Source organism: Aulonocara stuartgranti (assembly GCF_965226115.1).
Source record: "Aulonocara stuartgranti genome assembly, chromosome: 20".
NCBI lineage: Eukaryota > Metazoa > Chordata > Actinopteri > Cichliformes > Cichlidae > Aulonocara > Aulonocara stuartgranti.
In genome coordinates, this window is record NC_138956.1 from 5,783,157 (window position 1) to 5,810,178 (window position 27,022).

Consider the following 27,022-nt stretch of genomic DNA (forward strand, 5'->3'; position numbering starts at 1 on the left):
CCATTTTAAGATTTTGCGTACAATAAATGGCATCACTTTAGAAAATATGACCCATATTATGTATAATAAGTACCAACTAAACATCAGAATGAAACCATTAGCCCACGAATTTGCGGCAATAGCTTACAGGTCAATTCTGCGTAATTAGCAATTTTGGTGCTTAAGAAATACATTTTTTTAGACAATCCTCATTATCCCCCCAAATAAAATGAATGTGTGCATACATAACTCCCGTGCCTTATTGCCTTATCAGCCAGAAACAATAAAACTACAGTTACTTTATACAGATCCGTTCTGCTGTACCCGGATAGGTGATCATGACATTTTGAGGAAATGTCGAAGACCTGCAGCTTGGAAAAAAACGCAGACCAAACCCTCCTGCATCCACCTCTGATGTCCCGTGTGCCAGCGGCGCCGCGCGCGCAGGCAGTTGGAGTCCTCACCGTGTAGACGAGCTGGACTCGCGCATTCAAAAACCAGTTTTAAGCTGCTCGCGAACTCTTTGTGTTCCTTAAACGAATTTACCCAACAACAATTATTTCAACCTCAAAACGTTCACTACGCAAACTACCACCGCTAAGGGCTTGGTTTAAATCCGCCTGCCCGCGGTGCATGCGGGACCATCGGGATATCCTACATTAATGTACCAGTGAGGAGAGCGGAGGACCGAGGTGCTGGTAATTACTCAGACGCTGAAAACACTGGGACCGACGATGAAAAGAGTAAGCGCTTACATTTAGGGTAGTCTGCCTCAAGAAAGGAGAAAGAAAGCAGTTTGGGTGTATTTAGAGAGAGCAACACCCGCACTTTGAAGAGACCAACTAAACTGTAGTCGTCTACTCGATCTGGGGACCTGCTTGGGTGAAGGAGTGAGGAGATGCGCGGTGTATCATGGATATACGAGAAGGGATGAACGACAGCAAACACCAGAGGATATGTATTCCGGTAAGGAAATACATTTATTTACTTTATTCGGTATTCTACGGAAGCTGCAGTATTCACTATTCCCGATACAGTACTGATTATTTCTTATGCCTGTGCTACGAGGTTGTTGTTATCACCGGTCTACAACTTCCACTTCTGAAATAAACCACAGTAAAGTGGAGTAAAGCTGAATATTTTAGGTATTTACCGAAACGTGATGTCAAAGAAACTGCCTTGCTCATTTTATAATATGCATTTGTTTTTGAAGTATCCCATCAATAGTACGGAGCACACATTCACACCCACATATTAGACATTCAGCGCTCAATTGCACAAGTGACGGCATTGTGTCCATGCCATTATTGCCATGCATGAGTTAGAAAACTAACAGCTTTGAAATCCCAGCTGACTGGTGCCATTTCTCATCAGATAAAATCACATTCTGCGTCTCCTAATTGGCCATGGCCATCATTTATACCGTGCAGCTTTTTCTGTGAGGCACAAATCCAGACCATCATTCCTCGTTCATTTAAAACCTTTTGGCAGAACACATTGCCGTCAGTGATCACCAGGGGATTGGAATCAGTCCAGTCTCATCATCTCTCCTTTTCTTTGATTGCACCGCGCTCCTCACTTGATTGGTTCGGATTGTCTAAAGTCCTTTAGCATCCGACTCTGCTGGAAATAGTTAATCTCGTGAAATCAAGCGTCCATATGTTTCATATGGATCTTCTTTGCTTGTGATTCTGCTATTAAGTAAATTACAGTGCTTTTGCTATTAAATGTATTAGAGGTGGTTTTGATTATTAACTCTTCCCTTTGTCAGTGTTTAGTGTTGCCCCTCTCTTAGGGATGCCTCAGGGGATGCTTCACAATACTGTTTTTGTTTCATGTTGGCATACATTCAACTGCATGTTTGGGTATAGTTTTGTTGATTTTGTTGTTTCCACCGAACTGGAAGTGCAGTATCTCCTTTTTAAACATTTGTATTAAAGTGACTGGAATTGTAGAGTTACTACACATCTCCTTGGGGAAGTGAGCTTATGGCTGGGCAGGTTTCTGATGATGTCACCGGGACAGAAAAAGGAGGAGGGTGAACATGAAGTTCATAGTACCCCGCTGAGCCTGGTCTGGATGAGGAAAGAGGAGTCTGAGTTGGCAAAGACAAAAGTACCGCATGTGCATTCTGATTGGTTCAAGTAGGGGTTGCCTTTTTTTTTTTTATTACTTTAACAAGTAAGCAAATCTATTTGGATGAGTCACTTGGTTTCTTTAAAATTCTGTTTCAGTTTTGTGTTTCTGCTGTTCATACTTGTCTCTGAGTTCACATGCAAAGAAGTGCAGACTATGGACATTTTACCTGCAGAGCTAAACTCTTTAGTCTTCATCTTTTATTCAGTTGTCTATGCAATAAGTAAGTGGGACACCAGCAGTGCATAAGCTAATCCGTGTGGACAATATGCTTACCTATTGCATTAAAAAGTAAAAAAACAAAACCAAAAGAACTGACTGCTTGAATTTCTTCTTATAGGAATATTAATAATGACAACTGTAATACATCAGTATTCAGTTTAGTGAAATAACGCAGAATTCTTGCATGTATACGAGAAGTTACATTGACAAGGCGCAGTTGCTCTGAGAACTGGAAGCAAAGTTTTCTGCATTATGAACCCCAATGAAGCAGCAAACAAGCGCATTAAAATGACATTTTATATACTAGTTTTAAACATGACAAATCTGTAAAAAGACAAAATTCTGTCAATCTGTGGTTGTGACAAAAATGAGCTAGACATGAACTGTGAGAAAGCTCAGAAAATTAATTAAGTAAATAGGCAAGTTTTTTCAATTGTAGTTTATTGACATAAATACATAATTGCTTATCATTAAAAAAGGAAATATATGTCCACACTGATAAAAAAAAGTGCAAGTTTGTGCTTTAAAGATATTTTCTAGACCAACACTATAATATATGCATGTGTAAAATGTTTAGAAGGGGAATTGGCCTCCTCTGGATGTGATGCAGGTCACACATGGACTGCACAAGTGTCTCCATTCCTGGAGTAGTGCATCCTGCAGCTGTGCAGTGGTCATTCATCGAAGCTACCACTGTTGAGCACATCAACACATCTTCAATAAAAGACGTATCCGGACTAACTGCTGGCTAATGAAGCGTCCGGATATGATTGTGATCCTGAAAGTCCTTCACTATTCCCACTGTGGGCAGGCAGGTATTGTCCTTTCTAAACAGCCGCAGGGCGGGGTTCTGCTGCAAGAATGTCACAAGTACAGATGGGAGCACTTCATGTTGGTACCGCTATCATGGACATGCAAACCTGCCATCATGGCAGTAGTCAGGTCAACTTAAGTCAGTCACGGCAAGTCAGCACCCATTACAGTGTTGTGTGACCACTGGCTTGTGAATATCTATCTATCTATCTATCTATCTATCTATCTATCTATCTATCTATCTATCTATCTATCTATCTATCTATCTATCTATCTATCTATCTATCTATCTATCTATCTATCTATCTATCTATCTATCTATCTATCTATCTATCTATCTATCTATCTATCTATCTATCTATCTATCTATGCTTTAAACAATGGTCCTTACGGAGACTTAAAATCTGTCTTAGAGGATCTGTCTTCCTTGCAGTAATAGCAGTTTGCCTTTTCTCCATCAAGGGCAGAAAATTACCTCCCATGATGACAGCTGAGATCAAGCAAGTGCTAAATTAGTGTATTTAAAGAACTATTAATTGGGAGGCTTTTATTATCCTAATTGGCATCCTTAATTGGTAATTTAGTAAAAGCATGTGCACTGGGATTGTCAGCTTGTGCCTAAAAACATTTATAGAGTGTTAAAATTACTTGTAAGAGAAGGCAAGGCAGGTTGATTTGTAGAGTTCATTTGCTCGAGGCAATGAAATTTTGACTCTCTGGTTATAAAACACAAGAAGGCGTTAAGATCTAAAAAAAACATGAGGTAAAATTAAAGACAGTACATAATCAGTACTTATTATCTATCTACATATCTGTTTCCCAAAACCATGTATATATCTTACTAATTTCAGACTTTTTCAATTAATTTGTTTCTATGGGTTTAACCACGTAAGCAGCAATGTTTTTAAGGGTTTTTAGAAAATGTTGAAATGGATTTAGATGCATGGCTCTATTCTCGGTTCTAAATTATTACCACACACTGGCTCATTATGCTAAAATCTGGTCTTGGAGCATGTATGCAAGCAGGGAGAACCTTTCAACATGCTCAGTTGCTCTTGTCACAGGGGAGATTGGAATGAGCGCGTTAGTGGAGCGCCCCTGGTGCGGTCTGGAGAAATGAAAAAGCTGGCATGTGTTATGTCACGCCTGCAGCTTGTGTGCTTAGATCAAAACACTATTAGTCTCTTTGTCTTGTGCCACTATTTGAGGTAGAATCTTGGCTGGGGAATACACTGGCACTTCCTTTGCCTCCTGCGGTGTGCCATTTGTGGGAAAGACGGAAAAAAATATTTGGGCATCATAAAATCTTTAGCTAAAGAAAGTTTTGTTGTTACTCATCATATGCAAATAGATTCTTCTGTGCTTCGTCAACATTGCACTTGTGTTGAATTCTTATACGTAGTACAATAATTAATACAGTGAGAAGTACAGTCACATTTAAATTGTGCAAGGGGCTACAAATACAGATATGGCACCATGTTAAAATTTAGCAAAACCCATAGTGACAATGAAAACAAAGCATAGTCAATATCTACATACCTTTATAAAAATAAAGTAAAAAAACATCTAAAATACATGTAGTGCAGTGAAAAAGTATATTTAATACTTGACAAAAGGAACCTGTGAAAAAGCTAAATGCAGTTTTGAAATAATCTTTTCATTAATAAGTAGGTTAAAAGATCTAAAAAAAAAGTGACACATCAACACACGAAGTCACCGACGTCTGTCAGCTAGGAAAAGGTTACAGAGCCATTTCTAGCCATTACTCACACATGAAGAAAACTAGAGAAAAAGTAGTGAGCCTTCCCAGCAGTAGCCAGCCTACCAAAAATTTAGTATTACATGACTCATCCAGGAGATCACAAAAGAACCCAGAACAACATCTAAAGAACTGCAGCCATACTTGCCTCAGTTAAAGTCGTGACTCAATAATCAGAAAAAATGGGAAATATGGAATTCATGGGAGAATTCCAAGGAAAACAAACACTGCTGACCAAAAAGAACACAAAAAATCCTGATAACCTCGAGACTGTTGGGTAAATATTCTCTGGACTAATGAGACAAGAAGGTTTGAGTCCCCTTACACCTGATGTAAAACTAACACATCATCATTATATAATAAGAACATCATAGTAACAGCCATTTATAGTGGTGGTAGTGTGATGGCCTGGCTGCTTTGTTGCTTCAGGATCTGGATGACTTGATGGTACCATGAATTCTGCTCTCTACCAGAAAATCCTGAAGGAGAATGTCCGGCCATCAGTTTTTGCCCTAAAGGTCAAGCTTATTTGGATTATGCAGCAGGACAATGATCCGAAGTACACCAGCAAGTCCACCTCTGGATGACTAAAAAACAAAACCAAAAAAAAAAAAAAAAAAAAAATGAAGGTTTTGGAGTGGCAGAGTCAAAGTCTGGACTTCAACCTAGTTGAAATGCTTTGGCATGGCCTTGAACAGGCCATTCATGCTTGAAAACCCTCTGATGTGGCTGAATTATAACAAAGAAGAGTGGGCCAAAATTCCTCCACAGTGATGTGAAATACACACTGCCAGTTATCATAAAAGCTTTATTGCAGTTCTTGCTGCCAAGGGTGGCACAACCAGGTAGAAGGTTTTGGAGGCATTTACTATTTCACATAGAGCCAGGTAGGTTTGGACAGCTTTTTTTTTCTCTAATAAATTGAATTATCATTTTAAAACTGCATTTTGTATTTACTTGGGTTATCTTTGTCCAATATTAAAACTTGCTGGATAATGTGAGGCACTTAAATGTAACAAATATGCAAAAAGAAATCAAGAAGGGGCCAAAGACTTATTCACCGCACTACTATCTACTCCATTATTAGTGGCACTTGTCTGGGAGGTGCTTGTTAAACTTTGATTTGTGTGTGGTGAATCCAAGAATGCAGGACATAGAAATAATTTCACATTTGCTACTACTACCAGTCTCAAGTTGAGCATCACCACAAAATAAATTTTGAATGACCGGAGGCACTCGGAGCTGTGAGATGAGCCACACGTGCAAGGAAAACACTGATCGAGCTGGTGTCTGCAGATTAAGTGAAGCCACAGCTCAGGTGATTAAAGATGCAGCATTGTATGCCATTCCTCCTGGTCTTGTCTCATTCCTGCAGAGTGTGGGAGTCTGGCCTCATTCATGATTCAGAGCTTGGGGGCCGGGAGGGGCTGGAGGGAGTGCATGTGCGTGTGTGTGGGGGATGCTCTTGCTTCTTAGTGTGAATTTTATCTTCATCTGGACTCTCCAACCACAAAAGGGACCCAGAGTAACCTTCTATTAATATATTTTTAAGCCCTAAAAACTGATGACAGCTGAAAGATCGGGTGTAGGGGAGAGGGTCGAATCAGTTGCCATCACTGTCAAAGTGTGTGGTTTACTGAACTGTAGTCTATGGTTTATAAGCTCCAGCTGGTGCTGTCAGAGAACAAGAGGATGAGTGGTGTCACTTTGACAACGCTGAAATTTGGAGGAGTGCTTTGTCTCTACAAATCTGAAGCTTCCCTGGAAGCAGCTGCGTATCCTCAAAAGTAAAACGAAACACTCGGTTTTGCATTCAAAGTTCTTTCTGCTGTTCTCTCATAAGCTCCTTTAAGTCAGAGAAGATTTCAAGTTTAACTCATTAGCTGATTGACAGAAACCAAACAAGCGCGATTTAGTCACTGAAGTAAATTTTTAAGCAAAGATGCCAAATATTTGATGGGCGTAGCTTCTTAAATGTGGGTATTAGCTGATTTTTCCCGTCTTATATGCGCAAATAAATTCCGTTTCCTTGGGTTTTAAAACAGACAAGTTCACTGGGTGGGTGGATGCTTGAGCATTTGGCTGCTGATAAGACTGCTGGTTTGACATACCATATGCCAGAGACACACTAAGGAAAACGATGGTTGGAGCTCATTAAAATTATTGTGGCCATGTGTAATGAACTTGCTAACTGTCTTTGAAATGGTTGCCTTGAAGACAGGGATCTGGACTTTGCCCACTTGCAGTCAGTTGCCATCTTCAAAGTGATTTTGGTTCTTTAAGATGGTGCTACCACAGCAATAAGGTACTCAGTCTGCTATCAGTTTCAGGGGTCAAGTTGACAATTATTGCAATCCGCTTGTCATAATATGACAATTAACTGTGATAAATAAGTAAAAGACACAAATCTGTTGCTGTCTATATATGGCAAGAATCACACCAACTACTTACATTAAGAGTCCAACCAGAAGCTCATAGTTAAATAAAACAGAGATTCAGAAATTCCTCCACAAATAGTGACATAGTTGCTGTAAGCTGGCAGTTTAACTGTATGATAACATAGGTGCTCAGCAACATTGCTTTAACGTAGGGAAATACAACCAGCTGGCAGATAGCTGAGCCAAGTCGTTGATGAATTATGCTCATTAGTGCGGATTGATTGCAATGTGTTGTCTTAGTCACACAATGATTGGAGAAAGGTTGTCTCCCACCCAGCAACCACTTTCAATTGCCTTGCTATGATATACAGTGATGTAGCTGACTAAAGAAAATCTTGGTGAAGTCATGCCTAAGTTGGTTGATTGGTTACAGAAAAAAAGAAGCTTTTTGTCTGTATTTAACTAAATCTGCCACATTGCAGATTAATTAAATGTAGAGCCTTACTCTTTTAGCTTAAATTAAATAATTTACAAAATCCAGTGTTGTATATTAAAGAATTTCCACATAGTTATTTTATTTCAGTCATAACAACAAACTCAACATATTCTGGCTCATATTTGTATATATTACCAAAAATATAATAATGCAGACTCAATTCTGGATCGCAGTACAATAATTTTGAGTAAAACTGTTAATCAGCCTCATGTCCTGAGCCGTAACAGTTCCTGTTGTGTATCGTTTTCCATTTGATGGCAAACCGTCCAGCTTGGTTTGAACGCGGCTGCTACTCTAGTCTCTTGAGCCTTCAAAACTGTGTAGAACAAATTTAGACCAAACAGCAAAATATGTCAATTCAGATATTTTCAGTCTCAAAGCTTCAAAACTTTGCAGGGTTTTCTCTTTATCAAAGTAACATGGACGATTTGGTTGGATGAGCTCTTGTCAACCAGCCGACCTGAAAGCTTCAGGCTAATAACTTGACGAGTGACAAGAAGAAGACAGCGCTGTTAGTGAGTGTTTGCGTGTCATCTCACTGCTTGAGAGAAGAAATAACAGGGTCCCCCAGCTGGTACTGGTATAAGGTTATTGTGGCAAATGAGTATGCAAACCATTTCAAATATTCTGATTGGATTTGTACTGAAAAACTGGTTAAGGCATTAGTCAAAAAGAAAGAAACCATACAAATGTGTGTTCTTCATTACATGCTGTGCACCTGTTTTATTCTCCTTTACTTTCATCTGCATATGTGCAGTGAGAGGCTGACTTTGCGGCTGCGTTCCATTTAAGTGTTGTTGAGTTTGTGCAAATTGGGTCAGGAAATGTTTAGGCCAGGACTGTCATTCCAGGCCTTGATCATAATCCATTTTTCAAACACGGGCTTTTTTTCCAACAACATGAAAGAGGTTGAAACTTGAAAGGCAAAGTTTGAAAGCCTTCCTTATCATTAACTTTCATCTGATAAAGCAAACAAATGAGAGAATCAATTTGTGATGAAAGTAAGTCATTGGCCTTGTCGCTACCACTTAAGGTCACGAGGCTAATCGATTTGCACTGAATAGGAAGTCAAATGCCGGCCACGACTCAACTCCCCTAGACATCATCTTAGTGCTGAGCTTCTTTGGATCAAAAGGCTTTCTTTTCTCCCTCCACTAACCCTGTTGTCTGATGTCTCGTGTCTCGAGGCTTGCAGCCTAATAGAGATCAAAAGATTGGTGTTAGAGGCCAGCAGATAGTAGCTTTTTTGAATGGGGCCTCTCAGTAGTTCACACATTCCGGTCATGTTCAGTTGTGTTGCTGTCAGGGCAGGATAAATTAATTTTAGATGACCAGACTGTAAAACGTTTAATGGCTGACAAAACAATTACTTGAACATTTTTTAAAAAAACATGAAGTGTTTGTCGAAATGCGAGTGTCAAATTGCAGTGACAGTTCAATCTGCAGCCCGTGGTGACACACACGTTTACTTTAGTAGTCAAATTAAAACTGTACACATGCACGTTACATTAGATGTCGCCCGGACATTGAAGTAGCAATGCGCAAGTGTGCGGCTGGAATTTTTAACGACTCCTATTTTTTCAATTAAAGACATAATGTTGAGTAATTTATTCAGCACATTTCTCACAATTATTCACTCAAAGGAGGCACATTCCAAAAATATCCAGGAGCCCTTGGAGGGATTTGAAGTGTCTGTTTTATTAATGAAAGCCAACATTTACTCCTGACATTTGCATCGTAATAACTGCGAGATAAGTTGGAACTAAGATGACTCTCTAAACCCAATCTCCATAATGAGATTTATAGGGGAAAAGTGTTGCCTTTAATGGTTAAGTACATGCAGAAGGAGGAATAGTGTAGGCAAATGTGTCAGGGACGCAGTTGATATATTCACATAAGCATCAGTATGCTCTATCATGCTTTTCAGCGGCGCAAGGATAGAAGGCGCGCATATAACTGAGAAAGCGTAATCGTTCAGTTGTCTCTGCTTTTTTGGCACGCGGCTCCTGATAGACTACACTGTATGTTCTTATTAATTCCCCCCCTCTCATTTATTTCAGCATGCTTATGGTTTGGAGTCAGAGGAAGCTTTACCATCAGTCAGTTAAATGTTCCAGGGAGAGTCGGTTTGAACAAAGGCAATGGCTAATTTCCCCCCTTCATCCTTTTTCACTCCATACGCAGCCTCACGTACGCAAACATTTATCTGCTGCTTTATCAGAAAGGATCTTGGCTATCACCATGTTAGGGATGTATGTGTATTTAAACAAATAAACAGGCTGCATCATTGTTTATCAGTGACGGGAGGAGTGCGACTTATTCTCATATCACAACTTGTTTGGGACTTCATTTAAGTAAGAAGGAGAGATAAATTACAGTTTAGCCTTTGAGAAAATCAATTGCAAGTCTCCCAGGGGGACTGAAAATGTTTTTGTACTGTGTACAGTCAGCGCTTTGTGTCAGACGTACATAATCCCCCTCGTTCAGGCAGAATCCAGGAGCCAGGACGCTACTTTATTACGTGCTAGGGATGTGTCTGACAACCAGTGTGCTTTTTGTTTTGTCTCAGTAAGTTTGAGCACAAGTGAGCAATCCCTTTATGTTTCTCTCGCAGCCATGATCCCTATTATGAAACGTTGAGCACATTTAAGCAAACTCTGCAACAGTGGAAGCCTTTTGTGCACCACAAGATCTGCAGCTAAAACAAAAAGCACCTGCCAAATATTACCTGTTACCTAAAATACGTTTTCTACATGTTAACATTAACTTCTTGTTTTATATGTCACAAACATGGACAGTAATGGTTCTCATGAAATCCATCCAACTGTTTTGAATCGAGATTAGAGATTTTGAATGTTTAATGGTTTCCTCCCCTTTGCTTTCTTTCTTCTTCTTTTTTTTTTGACAGAACAACAGTGAAAGTGCTGGAAAGGACAAAGCTGTGATTCTACACACCTGTGATTGGAAGTGAGCTTTTATTGACCTGAGACCATTAAAATGAAGTTGCTATGGAAACTTATAGTGCTGCTGTCATTGGTGGAACGCCTGGCAGGTAAGCCTCCCAAATGTGTATTCTTGTCTTGATGCCTATGGTCTATGTTGAATTCAGAACAGATGGCTCTTAAAATTAAAAGAGAAAAATAAAAGATTTTTTTAAGGAAAAGAGTGCCCAAAGCTTTGAACAATTTTACAAATGTTAGGAAATGTTCATGTTGCTGTTCCTTTCATTGGCAGCTCAAGGCAAGAAAATCGACAATCTCTCAGTTGTGCATAGCAACTATTTCTCTCTTTCTCTTTTTCTTTTGTTTTTTCCCAGGCATTGCATCCTGTTGCAAAAAACAATCAGCCAGGTTTCCATCTCTGAAAGGCAGCCTCTTTCTATCAGTTGAGCGTGCAGTCATTCATTTTAAATAGCGCCTCAATTGTTACCTAAATGAGATCGCGCCGGTCGTAGTACTGGAATCTTGCTTTGTGATCTTGCTTTTAATGAGAAACCTAATTTTCCTCCCTTACAAATTTTTCGGGGTCAAATGGTAGCTCTCTGCAGAATGTCAGAGTTTGAAACTGAGAGCAAGATGAATAAGGGCTTTGTTGCATGAGCACAGTATCTTGAGGAATGAGTAATCTTTCATGTTGCCTTGCTCAAAATAGCAGCCCCTCCTCACAGCTGGGACCTAAAATAATTAGTGTGCGTGCATGTGTTTGTGACTGTCACTGTGTGAATTTACGTGCACACGCGGGTCTTTTGTTTTTTTCTTTTTCAAAAGCGCGACGGCATGTCGGCACCTAAAATTGCCTACATGGCAATTAGCACCACTTATCACTAATTCCAATACACATCAGTGGACGTCTAATGAGGCTTTCCTCGGGGAGCTGTGACTTGCTATGGGATTACAATCTATACCACAATTCTGGACTGCATATTATGGCCTACTTAGGCATTCTCTTAAATATACAGACAAGACAGTGTCTTTGACATCGATGGAAACCCTGGAAGAGTTTTGATGTCAGACAAACTGCCTACAGGAGACAATTTAGGGCTGCAGTCTGCGCAGTCACAAAATTTGCTCTTGCAATCACGAGCTGCAGAACCCACATTCAGACGTTGCTATTCAAAGCAATTTAACGCTTAACAAAGGAGCAGAGGGCAAATCGTTTCTGAAAAGCATTGTGTTGCACGCCCCTTGCTTCAGTCCTGAGCCTGACATTCACAGTTGGTAACACAGAGTAACTGAGCATTAATATTCAGTGTGGAGTTACATTACATTGTTCTGCTTACGATAGAAAAGCATGGTGCAATGTAAGTACAGACCTCCAAAGCCTCTGTGTTCTACAGAAGACATGATCATTCTTTCAGCATGCAGACTTGAAATACTTGGTAGAGACAGTACTTGGTAGGTTATTTATCCAGACTCTGTGTTCTTTTTAAGAGTAAGCATTGGCTGTGTGGGAGAGCAGTAGGGCCAAGGGGAAGTTATTCCCATAGTGAGTTTATCTGAAGTTAACCGCCTCTCCCCCTATTGCTCTCTGAAGGTTTCAATGTCCGGTTGCATGGGTGTGCACTATATACAGGAGTGAGTGAGTAAGACAGAGAGCAAGAGAGCAATCATGATGCAGTTTGCCCACATAGATGCAGCTAACCTTCATACTAGGGATACACCAGTCCAATATTTGGATTGGTCTGATCCTCAGAAAACACATTTGCATCGTCTATGGGGCTAAACTGAATTCTAGGATTTCAGTGTTTACGAAGCTATGCTAAGTAAAACCACAAGCACTGCATGTGGTTGCTAAAGGCAGAGCTATCATATCATAGGGACGGGGTCAGCAGTTGAGGGTATTTCACACCTGCAGTACTGACAGGTTTTTGACTTGATGCCAAACTTTGGTCAAGTGAGCGCAGTGAGATTAGGAGTAAGGAAATGAGGAACTAGCATGATCATGAATGGCAGCGGCCTGCATTAACCTAATGACTCTCACACTGAGCTCTAACATGTGAATAATATATATTTTCAAATTGTATTTATTTTTGTTTAATTAATCAATCAGATGGTTTTCATTACATGTTCATTGCACAATTTTCCTTAAGAGAAAGAAGTTAATGCTGTAAAAGGTTTCCACAGGTGACCCTGTTAAAGGATGAGTTATATTTGCAGCTGCCTCTGTCTCTGGATCACGGAGTGGACTTTTTTTCACTCAGTCTGCTTTTGGTGTGGTGCCGCTGAGCTATTGGTAGGCTGTCCGCTCTGCATCGCTCTCTGTGTGATTACTGTGCAGATTTCATGAGGAGCACGAGCATGTTGCCTCAGCTTCTGGTCTGACATCTGAGGTGGGGGAAGCTAGCAGGGACCAACACAGAATGTCAGTTGCTCCTGTGGAATGGTCTTTTAGGTCAAAAATACCCATACAGCGTACACTATGTCCTCCACCATGTCCACCTGTTTTTTCCACAGTTTTTTTGTAATTTGTTGCATCTGCTCTGTCACGTTCCTGGGTCTGTTGATCCAGCGTTTTGAGTTTTAGTTTATTTGGATGTTATGTTTAAGTTCTTTAGGCTAGCTAAGTTCATTTGTTTATTAGTTTTGTTTATTAGTTTCTCTTTGTGTTTTCTACCCCTGTGTTTAAGTTTCCCTCTCCCTGTTTCCCTCTTCTGTTGTCAAAGTTTATATTGTCTTGTCTGCGTCTCATGTTTCCTGTTTTATTTTGAAGGTCTGTGTCCTATGTCAGTGTAGTCAGCTTTGCTTCCTTTGTCTGGTTATGTCAGACTAGTGTCTGCTGTTTCCCCATGTGTTTCCACTTCCCCTAATCACCCTTGTGTGTATTTAGTCTGTGTGTTTCTGCTCATTCTTTGTCAGGTCATCTGTTGTTCACGCCATGTTTCTAGGTTTCATGTCCAGGTTTTTCATGTTGTTTGTTTATTTCTCCCAGTTTAGGTTAATGTTAGTTTTCTTTCAGTTTGCCTTGCCCTTTGGACTTGGGCGTTTCAGAATGGCTCTAGCACTCCACCTATGCAGGTTATGTTGAAGTACTACAGACACACAGTTTGAGCTGAATGAACGAAATTTATTGCATGTATGTAACATGCCAAGATGGACGAAAGAGTCCATGGAGACCCCATGATCCAAACCCAACACGAAGTCCAACATTTTGAATTGAAAATGGCAATTTTTGCAATTTCCAGGCATTGTACTTTTGTGAACTCCTCCTAGGGATCAACTTCAACTTCATATTCGGTCAGACTAAACTACAGACCTGGGCCACATTAAACTGCTTTTCAATTTTCACCACGTGGCACCATAGCGAATTTCGATAATTTGCCATGATATTTTAATTTGTTCATATTCCCACATGCATTGTCCAATCTGGACCAAGCTTCTCAGGTTTGCGGCTCTGCTCCTGAAGACATTTCAACTGCAATATTTTACAGTGTTCACAGCATCACCTAGTGGGAACAGGAAATGTCATGTTTTACACTTTGGGGTAATGTTTCAAGGCGGATGATCCCAACAGCCTCAAATTTGTCCAGGAAAGCCTTAATGAGTTGGTCTTAGGTTACATTCAAAACTGTGACCCTTCGTCGAAAGGCGTGGCCCTGGCGGCATGGTGAATTTTGATGTTTTACCATGAAGCACAAAATTGCTAGAACTGAAAGAAATGTTGGCCAATCTCCCCCAAACTTCACAGGCATGAGTCCCACCCTGAACAGATTCATATGACCATTGCCAGCAGTGGTTAGAGCGCCACCTAGTGGGAGCACTTACTGCTCCACTTAGATTGAGCCCCTCCACCAAAAAAAACAGTGAACCTTTATGATGCTTCAGTGTGAAAACCGTGAGGTTTCATTGAACGGCGCACCGTGGTTGCCATGTAAATCACCATGAAATAGGACATAGGTTTTGAAGGACTTGGAAAGCTCTAAAACTCATGAATCTTGGCACAGACCTCCAATGTGATGAAGGCTTTCATGTTTTATGGTCGCTTTCAAATTTGGCAGCCTTATGTAAGAAATGAAGACGTAAAAATTAGTCTATTGGAACCACATACTAAACTTAACAGGAAATCATGTATTTAAAATTTAATTAGCAAATTTGGCGACATTTTTCGCCATTTTAAGGCCTCAATCTTTCACGAAGAAGTCCCCCTAGAGATTTCATCAGATCAACATGATATTGTGCGGAACCTGAAGACCTTGGTCATGTTAAATTGTGAAGCTTTTGGGGTTTTGTAAAATGGTGTGGTCATGGCCGCCATGAACTACTAAACTGCTGTAACTCAAAGGCACATTGTCCAATGTCTCCCAAACTTCACAGGCAGGATGAGAATCGAGCCCCGAACACATTGATATGCCATTTCTCAGCAATAGTTAGGACACCAGCTAGTGTGAAGTGGAAATGCACAGTAGGTTATGATCATCATTCGATCTAGATGAACGTTTAACTGGTGATTCCACAAATGGCATGCATCAGTGTGACATGTTGGTAAATGGTATTCTCCATTGTCACCTAGTGGGCATAGGAGATGTTGGGCAGGGCTCGACTCCACCGCAATGCGACGGCCCTCTCTGCTTTCAGCTTTAATTTAAAATTGCTTTTATTTGAAGTTCAAATAAATCACATGTAAAATTATCCATGTACTATGTTAAATAATATGTAATTAATAGTCAAAATGATCGTTTTTATGGTTTATGCCTTACTTTGTCCCCTTGTATCATATTGATACTCAGCGTTGACAGATACCCAAAGCCAAAGATTACACCTGATGAAGCTGGATTGTTGTATCACTACTTAACACAGCAAGCAACTTCAAACACTGGGTCAAAGGTTTTTATGTGACTCTGTGGTTCTGCCATACTGTCTTAAAACAGTCAGTGGAGCATCATAAAAATTTATTACTCATGTTTTATTGAGAAATTCCATTTTTATTATGAAGTAAGTCATTACACGTAAAGCCTTGAAGGAAAAGATTGAATTTCTGCTTAATTAAAAACGAAATTCTGAAATATTCAAATGAATCAAAGGGGTAGTGTACAGCAATCTGGTCATTAGGGAAAAAAAATACTCGTGTGTCTTTTGTCATTTGCTGTGGATAGCAGCTTGCCAAAAATGATCTTCTATTGATGCAAAATATTAATTTGAACACTTTATTCAAAGTTCTACAAATTTACAAGCATCTGCCTAAAAATAATTGGCAGGAGTACAATCCTAGAAACATCTATAGTCGGCATTGAAGGAGAACAATTTTAGCAAAGCTGGATACAAAAACACATAATCCCATTAAGCTGAAAGGTTTAACCAGCAATCAAATGTTTGTTTGTTTTTTCTCTTCACAATAACTGAGAAATAACATTGGAAGAATCTGCCTTACGTGTCTTCACCTTTTAAGAAGTCATATATTTTGACTTTTATTGTCACAGCCAAAATGCACAGCCAGTAGCTTGGCAAAGCAGTGGTGTCACTGAGGCTTGCACACGATTTTCTTTAGTTTATATGTTGTGGAAACCTGTAAGAAACCAGTGAAAACAACAGTTATGAGGGATTGTGTTTCAAATTGAGGGACCAGGTTTGAATGAACACATAATTACCTTGGGGCATCTTGGAGTCCTACCTGATATAAGAGTAACCACAGACAAATACTCTCTGATCAGCAGGTTAGTTGATAAAGTTGGCTAATTTGGGCTCACAGATCATTTGGGCATTTCAGCCATGCTAAAATCAGAGTTTTAGCTGTTTATAATCCCTGTTTGACAGCCAAAGCATGATGTGGTATACAAACACCAAACAGGTTTCAGTGCACCAACTTAAAGGCTCACCCAAAAATCAGTTTTATTACTTGTTTTTCATAGTTGAGAATAGTAAACTAATGCCCGACACAGGTTGCTTAAATATAATCAGGATTTTGCAGACTGCATATTGATATGTTTACTTTTCAAAGCATATCATTATAAACATATTTATGATTTTTAGCAAAACTGCGCTCCCCTAATTGTGTAACGGGGGATCCATTTGCTCTGCTTGCTGCATAGCTAAGCTAAGTAGAAGGGAAAAAAAAACTTTTATTAAGAAAAAACAAAAGGGAAAATAAGAAACACACACACACACACACACACACACACACATTAATGTTGCTTACCTCGTTTATATGCATTTGTTTCATTTGAGCATACTTTGTTGGGAGTCTTTGCTGGGATTTTTCCTAAGCTCTTTGTTTCACTGTGCACTTTGACAAGTGTGCAAAGCCCCTTCTCTTGACACAACAAGCAGAGGACGACTGGTAAAATTAAGATAACAATACTGATTGCTCCAAGTGCTGTAAATACTGCTCTTTACTGCATTTAGCAACAAATGACAAGTGCAAAACTGATCTGATACAAAAATTAAACAACAGCCAGTGTGTTTGCAATTGCCATTTTATTTGCCAATAGGATAGTGGCAGTCAACAAAAGCTCACATAATGAAAATGTTTGACTGAAATATGGATTTGTATTCCCAACAAAACTTTTTAGTGTAGATTGGGTTCTTTAAGATTTTTTAAGATAAACCTGAATTTTGTTTTTCGTTACAGCCAGCTATTACTCTAAATTGAAAACATGTTTTAAAATACACATTTTACTGACTCCAAATGGCTTAGTGACGCAAGTGAAAATGAAACTTTTAGCTAGCAGTCTAATACAAAGTAATGGAACATCTTTCACTTTCCTTTGTACCCTCATGTATGAATCTAAGACGTGAGTGGAGTTTCAAATATTGACTCACTCACTGATTCATCAGTACATGGCAAAGCCTTTAGGAATCCTCAAGCAAGATCTCAGAGTGTCTTTGAAGTTTTCTATACAGATATGTAAAGATGTGGACTGTTCCTCCCTGTGAATATTCCTCCCATCAAGAATAATAAATAACAATTTTGAGAATCTATCCATCCATTCATTTTCAAGTCACAGCAGCAAGAGACTTAACAGGGTATTCAAAGAATCCCCCAAACACCTGTTTCTAGCTTTGTTTCGGGAACCCTAAATGTTCTGTGGGTCATACTCTGGGGTCTTCTCCCAGCTGGATGTGCTCAGCAAGCCTCCAATGGAAAGTACCCTATCCTAATCAGCTTCCTATACTACCTGGAAAAAAAGCAGCGTCTTTACTGTAAACTCCCTTTGGAAAGCTGGTACCCGCAACATTATGGAATAAAATCAATTTGAACCCAAAGGTCACGATCTTAGGTCAGGAACATAAAAGCGATCCTTGGCCCAGGAGCCTGTTGAATACTTGAAGTCAGAGCATATCCTTAGTCACCATCATGAAGAGAGAGAAGTTAAAACCCTGACAATCTATCATCCATTGGAAATGTACCTGACTTTGTACCACTTTGGTTACACAAGGAGTGGGGTAGGGCTGTTCGATATAACAATATATATCGGATGACGATATAAAAACATCTATCGTTTCATTTATGCTATCGTCTGTTTCGTGGTGTCGCAAAATAAACTGTTTACAGCAATATTTTTTCATCTTTTTGATGGTCACTGTAGTGGCTATATTAATTTCCTAAAGTTCTCTCTTTCTCTTATTCTCTTATATTTTATATAACCACACTACTTATGCGTTGTCATTAGCAACAACGACGGTAACACCATCGCGTGTCCGCTTGTTTATGTTCCACATAAACCTTTCACAATAAAGCTCAAGATCCTGTTGAGACTTTTTCAAAATAAACTGAATCACATGAAAGAGCAGATTATTTACAGATGAGAAGTAAAAAAAGAGCCGCCAGGTGCTAAAAAATAAACCTTAGACTCAAACGTTAGAACAGGCTTTTCCCCGCAGCACGTCTTTACAACTTATGTCTAAAAATGTATAGTTTCATGCATCGGTTAAAACACTCGACTCCAGCTACATGACGCCCAGCTGGAAACACTTCACGCAAGTCGAGCTGCCCGAGATTCACAGAATTTACAGAAAATGTTAAATTTTTGTGATTTATATCGTTATCAGGGCGATAGAATTGTTATATCGGGATATGAGATTTTGGTCATATCGCACAGCCCTAGAGTGGGGTCATATCAGTGTCAGCAATACCTCATGCCACTCACAAGTTTCCCAGGGTGGATATAGTTGTAGCACTCCTCACAAAACTTCCCACAGTGTAAAAGAGCCCACTGTTCCATGGCTGCTGCTTCTCCTGAGCCCACAGCTTGACAGTCAGTTGAAGCCTCCTTTGCATCACCCTGGAATAAAACTTTAGTGAGGCTAAGCTGTATGACTCCCTGATAACTGGATCACATCAACCCTCCCTCTTTTTACATGCATCTTATAAATACATTACCAGTAATATATATCTGCGATGGAAGAAAAACAGTAGCTTGGAGAACTGCTGTGAGCAGACATTGACTTTACTTTTTGCGTCACAGCATGTCAGCATTCCTGTGCATGAATGTAAACAGCTTATGTTTGTTACCTTGTGTAGCAGCAAAGATGCAATTGTACTTATTTTCTTAAATTATCATCAAATTAGTTTTTATTTGAAAGAATGAATGAAAATGATTGTTTTCCCCAGTCATTTATTTTCAGGGATTTCTTTGTCATAACTGACTCATATAGCGTAGTTTAATTAGAGTGTATGCAATCATAAACAAGACAAATACAATATTTTACACAGATTTCACACTATATTCCTATATAGAAAAGAAATAGTAAAAACGTATATGATTTACTCATGAAAGTGGCCACTTTGTCATTACTTTCATATATTGTTTTAGTAAGTTTCCAAAACATACAAGTTTCATTATATAATTCTTCAAGGGATCTTATACCTGTTTTCACACAAGACAGATACAAACTTTATAAGATTTATATATATCTTTTCCATATGGGTTATCACTGTATATTAGGTTTTTAGTCTGTAGAGAAAGAAAGAAATCTATACTACATTGACGAAAATTAAAACCAAAAATGGTCAGGCATTCGTGGCTGTGGTTAAAAACATTCTACACATTTATAATAAATATCCCTATTACTATATCTTGACATCTGATGGTTGACAAATGACCTTCTTACTCATGTACAGGAGGAAACTTGATTAAACTAGATGAAAATATCCTTCTCAAAACAATATATACCTGTCTTTATGTAGACATTCAATATACAACAGAGAACAACAAAGAAATAACTTTAATTTGTTACTCCCGTATATGGGCTTGGACCTAATCAATTCTGTTTCCCCAGTGTACACAGCTCTGGAAACACTTGGTGCAATTGGTGATATTGCATTTGAGATGCAGTAGCTTTGATTTGCTAGAAGATGTGGTGACATGGTTGGAACATTCATGTCACATTTCTCTTACAAAGACAGTGTAAGTGAAAATGCAGCACAGCACAGCACACCCCAGCTGATAGTCACAGCAGTACTGGCTGGCACATTTTTTTATTAGCTCTGTTAACTCCTGTTTTTCTTTTTATGTATTTGCAGTATTTCTCTGTAAGTTTGTAGCACTTGAATCACAAGACTGTGTTAATTTTCCCTCTCTTTTCTAGTGAAGTTTCTAATTATTTTATTCTTTATAGTTCAATATTTCGGTTTTTCATGAATTAAAAAAACGACTACCACATTTTTCAAGCCTTTGAATAAGATTTGATCAAACTCATACTGTGCTTGAAATAACCTGAACCAAACTGAGTAGCATTTGCTGTTCCTAAATGACAGACCTTAAAGATGTACCTTATCGGCCTGGACAGCGGGGAAGATGCCTTAAAAAGCAAGATTGGCTTTTTTTCATTTTTTTTTTATTTGATGCATAAAACCCTGAGCTGAAACTAATGGATTTGGGGCCTCACAAACGGCCGATACCTCCCCCACAGCTGACTCCCCATATGCCTATTTATTCATGCTGAGGTAAGCTGGAGGAATTCATTTGCTGTCAGCTAGTATTGAATTTGAGATTAGTTTTTATTTCAGCCTCTGAAACAGCTCTCTCTGCCTTCCACTTTTGCTCCGATGCTGAGTCTTGTGTTGTCTGAGGAGTCTTAGAAAACACGCGCGTATCACCATCTGGCAGCAGGTGACAGATATGAGCAAAGCCGGCTTATTTCATAATGACCTCCAGCTTTATCCTGCGGCATTCCCCAGCCAACTTCCTGTTAGGATTCTGGATCACTGCGCTTCTCTGATAGAGAACTTTTATCTTTTTACTTTCTGTATTTTATGGGTCTTGGTGTTGGACCTGCTATCAGATTTTGACAGCCTGGTTTTAGCATGACTTTGACTTTTTTTTTATGTCTTACAAGGCGTAACAGTCTGTCAACCAGAGTGTCAGTACTGATTTTAAATTGAAAACTTTCTGTTGTCCAGATGTCTTTGCAATATGTATCTGTTCTCTTTTTAGGCCAGCAAGTATACCTCCAAAATAACGCCTTCCTGGGAAGAAAAGAAATTTCTCACTGATTTCTTGGGCCTGTGGATTTCAGACTGGTGTAGCGTGTAGAACCTTAATGTTCGATTACCAGAAAGCAAGCTTGACAGTCATTCTGCATTCCCTACCGCATCTTGCTTTCATTCCCGTTAAGGCAACGAAAGAGTTTCAGGGAGTTTGCATCAGTTTGAACTGAGTCCCCTAGGCACAGCCCCAGGAACTCAATCCCTTCTCATTATTCTTATTCACCCTTTTAATAACAGTTGCCATGGTGCTGGCAACGATCAGGTAAGTTTAGCACCATAACCAAACATACAGTACTGTGCAAAAGTCTGGAGGCACCCTCCAATTCTTTGTATTGTAGTCCCAAAGAGCCAGACCTTCTTTCAATTTTTAAACTGGTGTTAAACAAGTTCTCTGGCCTTTGTGAAGGTCTTTCAGAGTTTTCCTTTGTTGCTTTTTCACTCATTTTCAGTCCAGTCCTTGTACCTGAAATGATTCAGAAGAATAATTTTGTTTGTTTATTAAATCACTTAACACTGACCTCTGAATCAATCAAAGAGAAAAAGGCACCCAACTCAATTTATGAACCAATGCTATGTCCACACATAACAGACAACTGAGCAAAGAATATTTTTTAAATGGTATCTTTAGCAACTTTAATACTAGCAGCCTGTCACAAAAACAGTTGAATGTATAAAAAATGCCAAAGATAACACAGTTTGACAGACATAAAATATTTTTTTACACAAACAAGGTGATTTTCAAAGAGCTATTGGTCGAAATGTTGTCATATCTCGCCATGGTGTGCAAAGTGTACTTTAAAAAAATGAGGAAACTGGATAAGTGGAGGACAGAAAAAGAAGTGGCATACTTAAAAAAACAACAACCCAAAAACCCCAAACATCTACAGCAGATGAACAGTATTTGGAAATCATGTCCTTAAGAAATAGGACAATAAATTCCGCCCCATCGGTTGATCCATCTACTGTTCACTGAAGCCTTAACAGAAATGGTCTCAGTGGAAAGGTGACAGTTGAGAGGCGATTCTTAAGGAAGCGAAACCAGGAGAAACAGGTGAGATGTTACATGGGAACTAAACTGAAAATCAGTCGCAACAGGTTTGATTAAATTATGAATCAAATTTGAAAAATTTGATTCAAATCGTTGTCAACATGTAGGGAGGTGAGGAGAGAGGTACGACAGTGAGTGCCTGCAGCCATCTGTGACACATGGTGGAGGCTCTGTTATGATATGGGGCTGCATTTCAGCCAGTGTTGTTGAGGATCTTGTCATAATTGATGGGATTAGGAAAAAAGTGTCAACACACTAACAGTGGAGTAAAAGCGGACTTGGATAGAAAAACACAAAGAAGAACACTGGGCTGGCCTCCCCAGAGCCTAGACCTGAACATTATTGAAACAGTATAGGATCATCGTGACTGAGAAGAGAACAAAAAGCATCCAAAGAAGAAGAAATCTGGAAAGATATTCCTGAAGACTGTTTATGCAAGTTACAAGAAAGTTTGCTTAAGAGATTTCATGCTATATTTAAAAATGCAGTTGGCTTTCAAGCTCCAAGGATGTTTGCACATGCTTTAGTAAATTACTTCATCCATTTCCCATTTTCCTTGCAAATTCAAAGAAATGTGAGGTGGCTTAAGACATATGTTGAAGATAAATGTTTATCTTATTGAAATCAGAATCATAATACTTTATTAATCCTTAAGGAAATTATGTGGTTACGATTGTTACAAGACAATACAAACAGTAACAGACTGAAGTAAATTAAATAATAAAATATATTACAAAGTTACAAAATATAAGAAATAGCACAATTATAAATATTCAGAATATTACAGATATTAAAAATGTGGGATTTTACTCTTAAATGTAAACTGCTAAACTTTCTTATCCTTTATAGTCACTTTAATAAGCCAAATGATTCATCTCATGTTTGTCTTCCTTTCAAGTTCCTGTGCAATTTTATTTTAATAAAGGCTGCACAATAAGGATCTTCTAGTAATCATTCATCTCTCCTTTCTGCTTTGAGGGACATGCTACATGTAACAAAGATTATAATTAGACAGCCTTTTGTTCTGTGTAACTTTCTTGAAGGGTTATGCTTGCAGAAAGGAACAATGAGGTCCCTTGTCAAACATCTCCACCCTTTCAGAGAGTTATTTTGAATCTTGAGTACTCCCAGGACTCCAGAGACGCGAGGATGATACCTGTCTCTCATACAGATTAGTTGCCCTAATGATGAAATATTCCAACTTCTGTGCCATTACTGAAATGCAAATGCTTTGTGGTAAACACAAATGAATTCCCCTTCCACCTTAAAAAGAAATGTTTATTGTAATGAAGCACTGACTACCACAGGAATCTCTCTTATGCTTTTGATGAATAACATGTAATCTCTGTTGTACCTTAGTAATTAACCAGGAAACGAATGTCACACATGCTCCTGTCCTTGTTGTCTATGTTTTTTGTTCTTGTATTAAATTTTTTTTTAATCAAGGTTCTCTATTATCACTCCAGGAATTTAAATACACTGTTGTAATTAATATATATGTATTGGGTGTTTCGTCCATATAAAGCAACACATAAGGAATGAGTATTGTAACAGTTCTCCACCATCAACACAGTGCATTAGTGCACAAATACTTTAAAGTGTAATTCAAGGTGATGTGTAAAAGCACACTCACACCCTCAAATATTTCCTCCCTCTCAACTTTGGAAATCAGAGAGTCTTTTACTTTAAGTTACGAGGGTACAATTTGACATGTCAAATGAGAGAGAAAGATTCAAATTAAGTGTTTGTTATGGCATTTTACTTCAGATCTTTTATTGGCTGACATCCCCTGGGAAGGCTGCAATAGGTTTGAAGGGTTTAAATTAAATTTAAGTGTGGTGGCAGTGTGGTTTGTTTTTGACAAGTCTGTACCTTCAGATGTTTGCATTAAAGTTTTATGAAGGTTACCAGCTGATTATGCAGTACTGCAGGGATCAAGCAAGTTCTACTCACATGATCGAAAGATCCATACATGAAATGCGTACTGTTTATGCTTCTCCTGCGTAGAATTTTCCTCCCTCGCTCGCTCGCTAGGACTTCAATATCCACTTGCTTGCAGAAAAAAAAAAACCCTGTGCAAAGTGGTTTTCAGTTTAGCAGGACATCAAAGCTGATCTAGTTTTGTTGGTTCTTCACCCAGGAAGCGGAGTCCTGCTGAGGCCCATGTTTACCAAACAACCTGGCAGTGTGGTGTTTCCCATTCGTTCTGGCGAAAGTCGCAGGGAGGTGGTGTTTAGCTGTGAGGCCCAGGGACACCCACCTCCTTTCTACAGGTAACAGCTGCAGACATGGCTTTATGCATGCTTCCCAAGTAATATTCCAGAGACGGAAAAGGTAGCCAGAAATTTTCTTAAAAACTGTACAGTATGGATTTTTTTTTTATTTTTATAAACTGTGACCACTGTGATTTGTAGATGCTTGCCTCCTGCAATAACACATTTGTGTCTCTCTCAGTCACAGCCAGTACAGGCTTATTACAGTTTCCTAAGCTTCATCTCCCCTAATTCCAGTAAATTCCAGTAACTGAGTTGGACCGCTTGTATTTTTGTGCTGTTTGTGCCTGTTGGAGCCTTTTTAATAGAATCTAATAGAAAAACCATTTCTATGTTCCACTTTGGGTAAGTGAAATTCTATTAATCTGTTACTTAGCCCTAATTAAGAGGTCCTTGCATCACAGCCATACAGTTTATAAATGCAGCTTGTTAACCAAGCACACGAGTGTTGGCTGCTCTATTTTGTCATTCAAATAGTTCACTTCAAAAGCAACATAACATTAATAATAAGGCTTATATTAATCTATGGTAAAAGGATTTATCGCCTTAATAAAACTTATTTGATGTCATTGCTCATTCTTTGTAAATTATTAATTATTAATTAACTGCCCTTAGTTGCAGGTGTTTTGTATATTTGCTCTGGGGTGGCTGTAGCTCAGGAGGTAGACTGAAGGTAGAAGCTACAATCTGCAGAAGGTTTGTAGTTGTAGTCTACATGCCAAATATCCTTGAGATACTGATTCCAACTTGCTCTCCAATGCATCCACTGGTGTGTGAATGTGTGTGAATGTTAGACAAAAAAACACTTGAGCATAGAAAAAGTGCTTGTATGATTGAGTGAATAAGGCATGTTGTGTAAAGCGCTTTGGGAGCTTCAGGAGAATAGGAAAGCACTATATAAGAATCAGTCCATTTACCATTGACAGCTTGACATTGATCTATACAGTTCAGTGAAAGAGCTTCCTGTCGTTGCTATCCCTGACCAGTGAAAAGATCAAGAGAGTCAAGCACCACCTCTCTGATGTCATTGTTGAGACTGGGTGATAGAGCGACACATTAATGGAGTTTCTTTCACACAATAGGAATAATATGACAGAAACTGTCTTTCTGCTGTAGGCTTTCTTTACAGTCCCACTGGTAAAGATGCACAGACACTGCCACGGGGCATCTGATCTGAGGTTATCACTATGATAAACATGATGCAAATCACTTGACGGATTGAGGTGCAGTAAACAGTTGCTGCAGGTTGTCTTTGTTCAGTACACATACCCTGTGTAGCTGAGGAGTCCCAGTGCTAAAAAAAAAATTAATGCACAGTTCTAAAATGTTGACAAATTAAAATAAATGAGAAGCAATGATTTACTTTAAAGTGCATCAAGTGCATAAGCTATTAATTTATAATCTATCAAATGGGGCTACATAGCTGTTTTCTGGCAGGGTAATTAAATACAAATCGCAAAAACCAAGCATTTAATGTGTAATAGCTCAAAATGATCCCTCATACATAAGCATATGCGGGCGTTAATGTAGCTTGAAAATCCTTGGTGTTATGCCTAATGGATACAAATTGAAATGAATGTACAAGATGTTATCACTTGGATCGGCTGGAATACTTAATAAGCAATTGGTCATTTTAGTTTTTAAACGAAAACTTGTTTACGAGTTCAGATCTGCAAATTGTTCTGCCCTTCTTAGTTTAAGTTCTGAGGGCACGCCTGGATTCACATAAAATCAAATTTTGTTTTAATTAGTTCTTTAATTATAGCAGGTGCCACCAACTGTGGCAGTTGGTACACCACATCAGTAACTGATTTCCAGATTGATGACAGCTGCTGTGATATCTCTTTTGATGATGGGGCTGATATTTAGACAGACATATCGGGGGCATTGTTACGGCCTGTTATTGTCGTGTGCCAGCTAGCGGTGGTTTTGATTTAGCGTGAGGTTTAAGATGCCACATGTTGAAAGTTTGTTTCAAGGTATCAAGGACAAATTAACTTGTCTATAACTACCAAGCTATCACGATGTCACGTGGCCCCTAAATTTGTGTCATCTCGACTTCTGTTCTAGCTGCAAAACAAATCGTTTAATCAGTCCAGCCAACATATCTGCTGGTGAACGCCGCACTGCTGCATATGGCCCCGTTCCCTCGCTCCTTCAGTGGTGTCCCTCTCTCCGTTTGCCTTAATCCTTAACACTGTCCGTAGCAAGAAAGTCTAAAATAGAAACCTCAAACTTCCTTCTTTCTGCGAGCTGTGATCATCTAATCAAATCTGCAATTCTGCATTATTAGAATTTTTTAATACCTATTTTTCTCAGTTATTCTCCTGACTCTAAGTGCCCTGTGTACACTAGCATTGGCTGACTATAAGGCAAAAACCATCATCATCAACTCTTAAACTGACCACATTTATCTAAATGTAAAAGTAGCTATGAAACAGAGTGGAACAATTTTATCCTTTGGGTCTGTTTTTTTTTTTTGCAAAACATCGATTG

General features: G+C 39.0%; 1 protein-coding gene across 2 annotated transcripts in view; it reads left to right on the top strand.

Moving 5' to 3' along the window:
• The window catches only part of cntn3a.1 (contactin 3a, tandem duplicate 1), a 77,567-nt gene continuing 50,545 nt past the window's right edge, over positions 1–27,022 (top strand). Inside the window, exons 1-3 of one of the 2 annotated variants that reach the window (XM_082518233.1) lie at positions 1–945; positions 10,692–10,835; positions 24,394–24,526. In XM_082518233.1, the coding sequence (XP_082374359.1) occupies positions 10,781–10,835; positions 24,394–24,526 (188 nt within the window). In that variant the 5' untranslated portion in view covers positions 1–945; positions 10,692–10,780. Of the gene's footprint in view, positions 946–10,691; positions 10,836–24,393; positions 24,527–24,842; positions 24,872–25,141; positions 25,223–27,022 lie in introns of those variants that run through there. The other variant, XM_082518234.1, reaches the window with a different exon arrangement.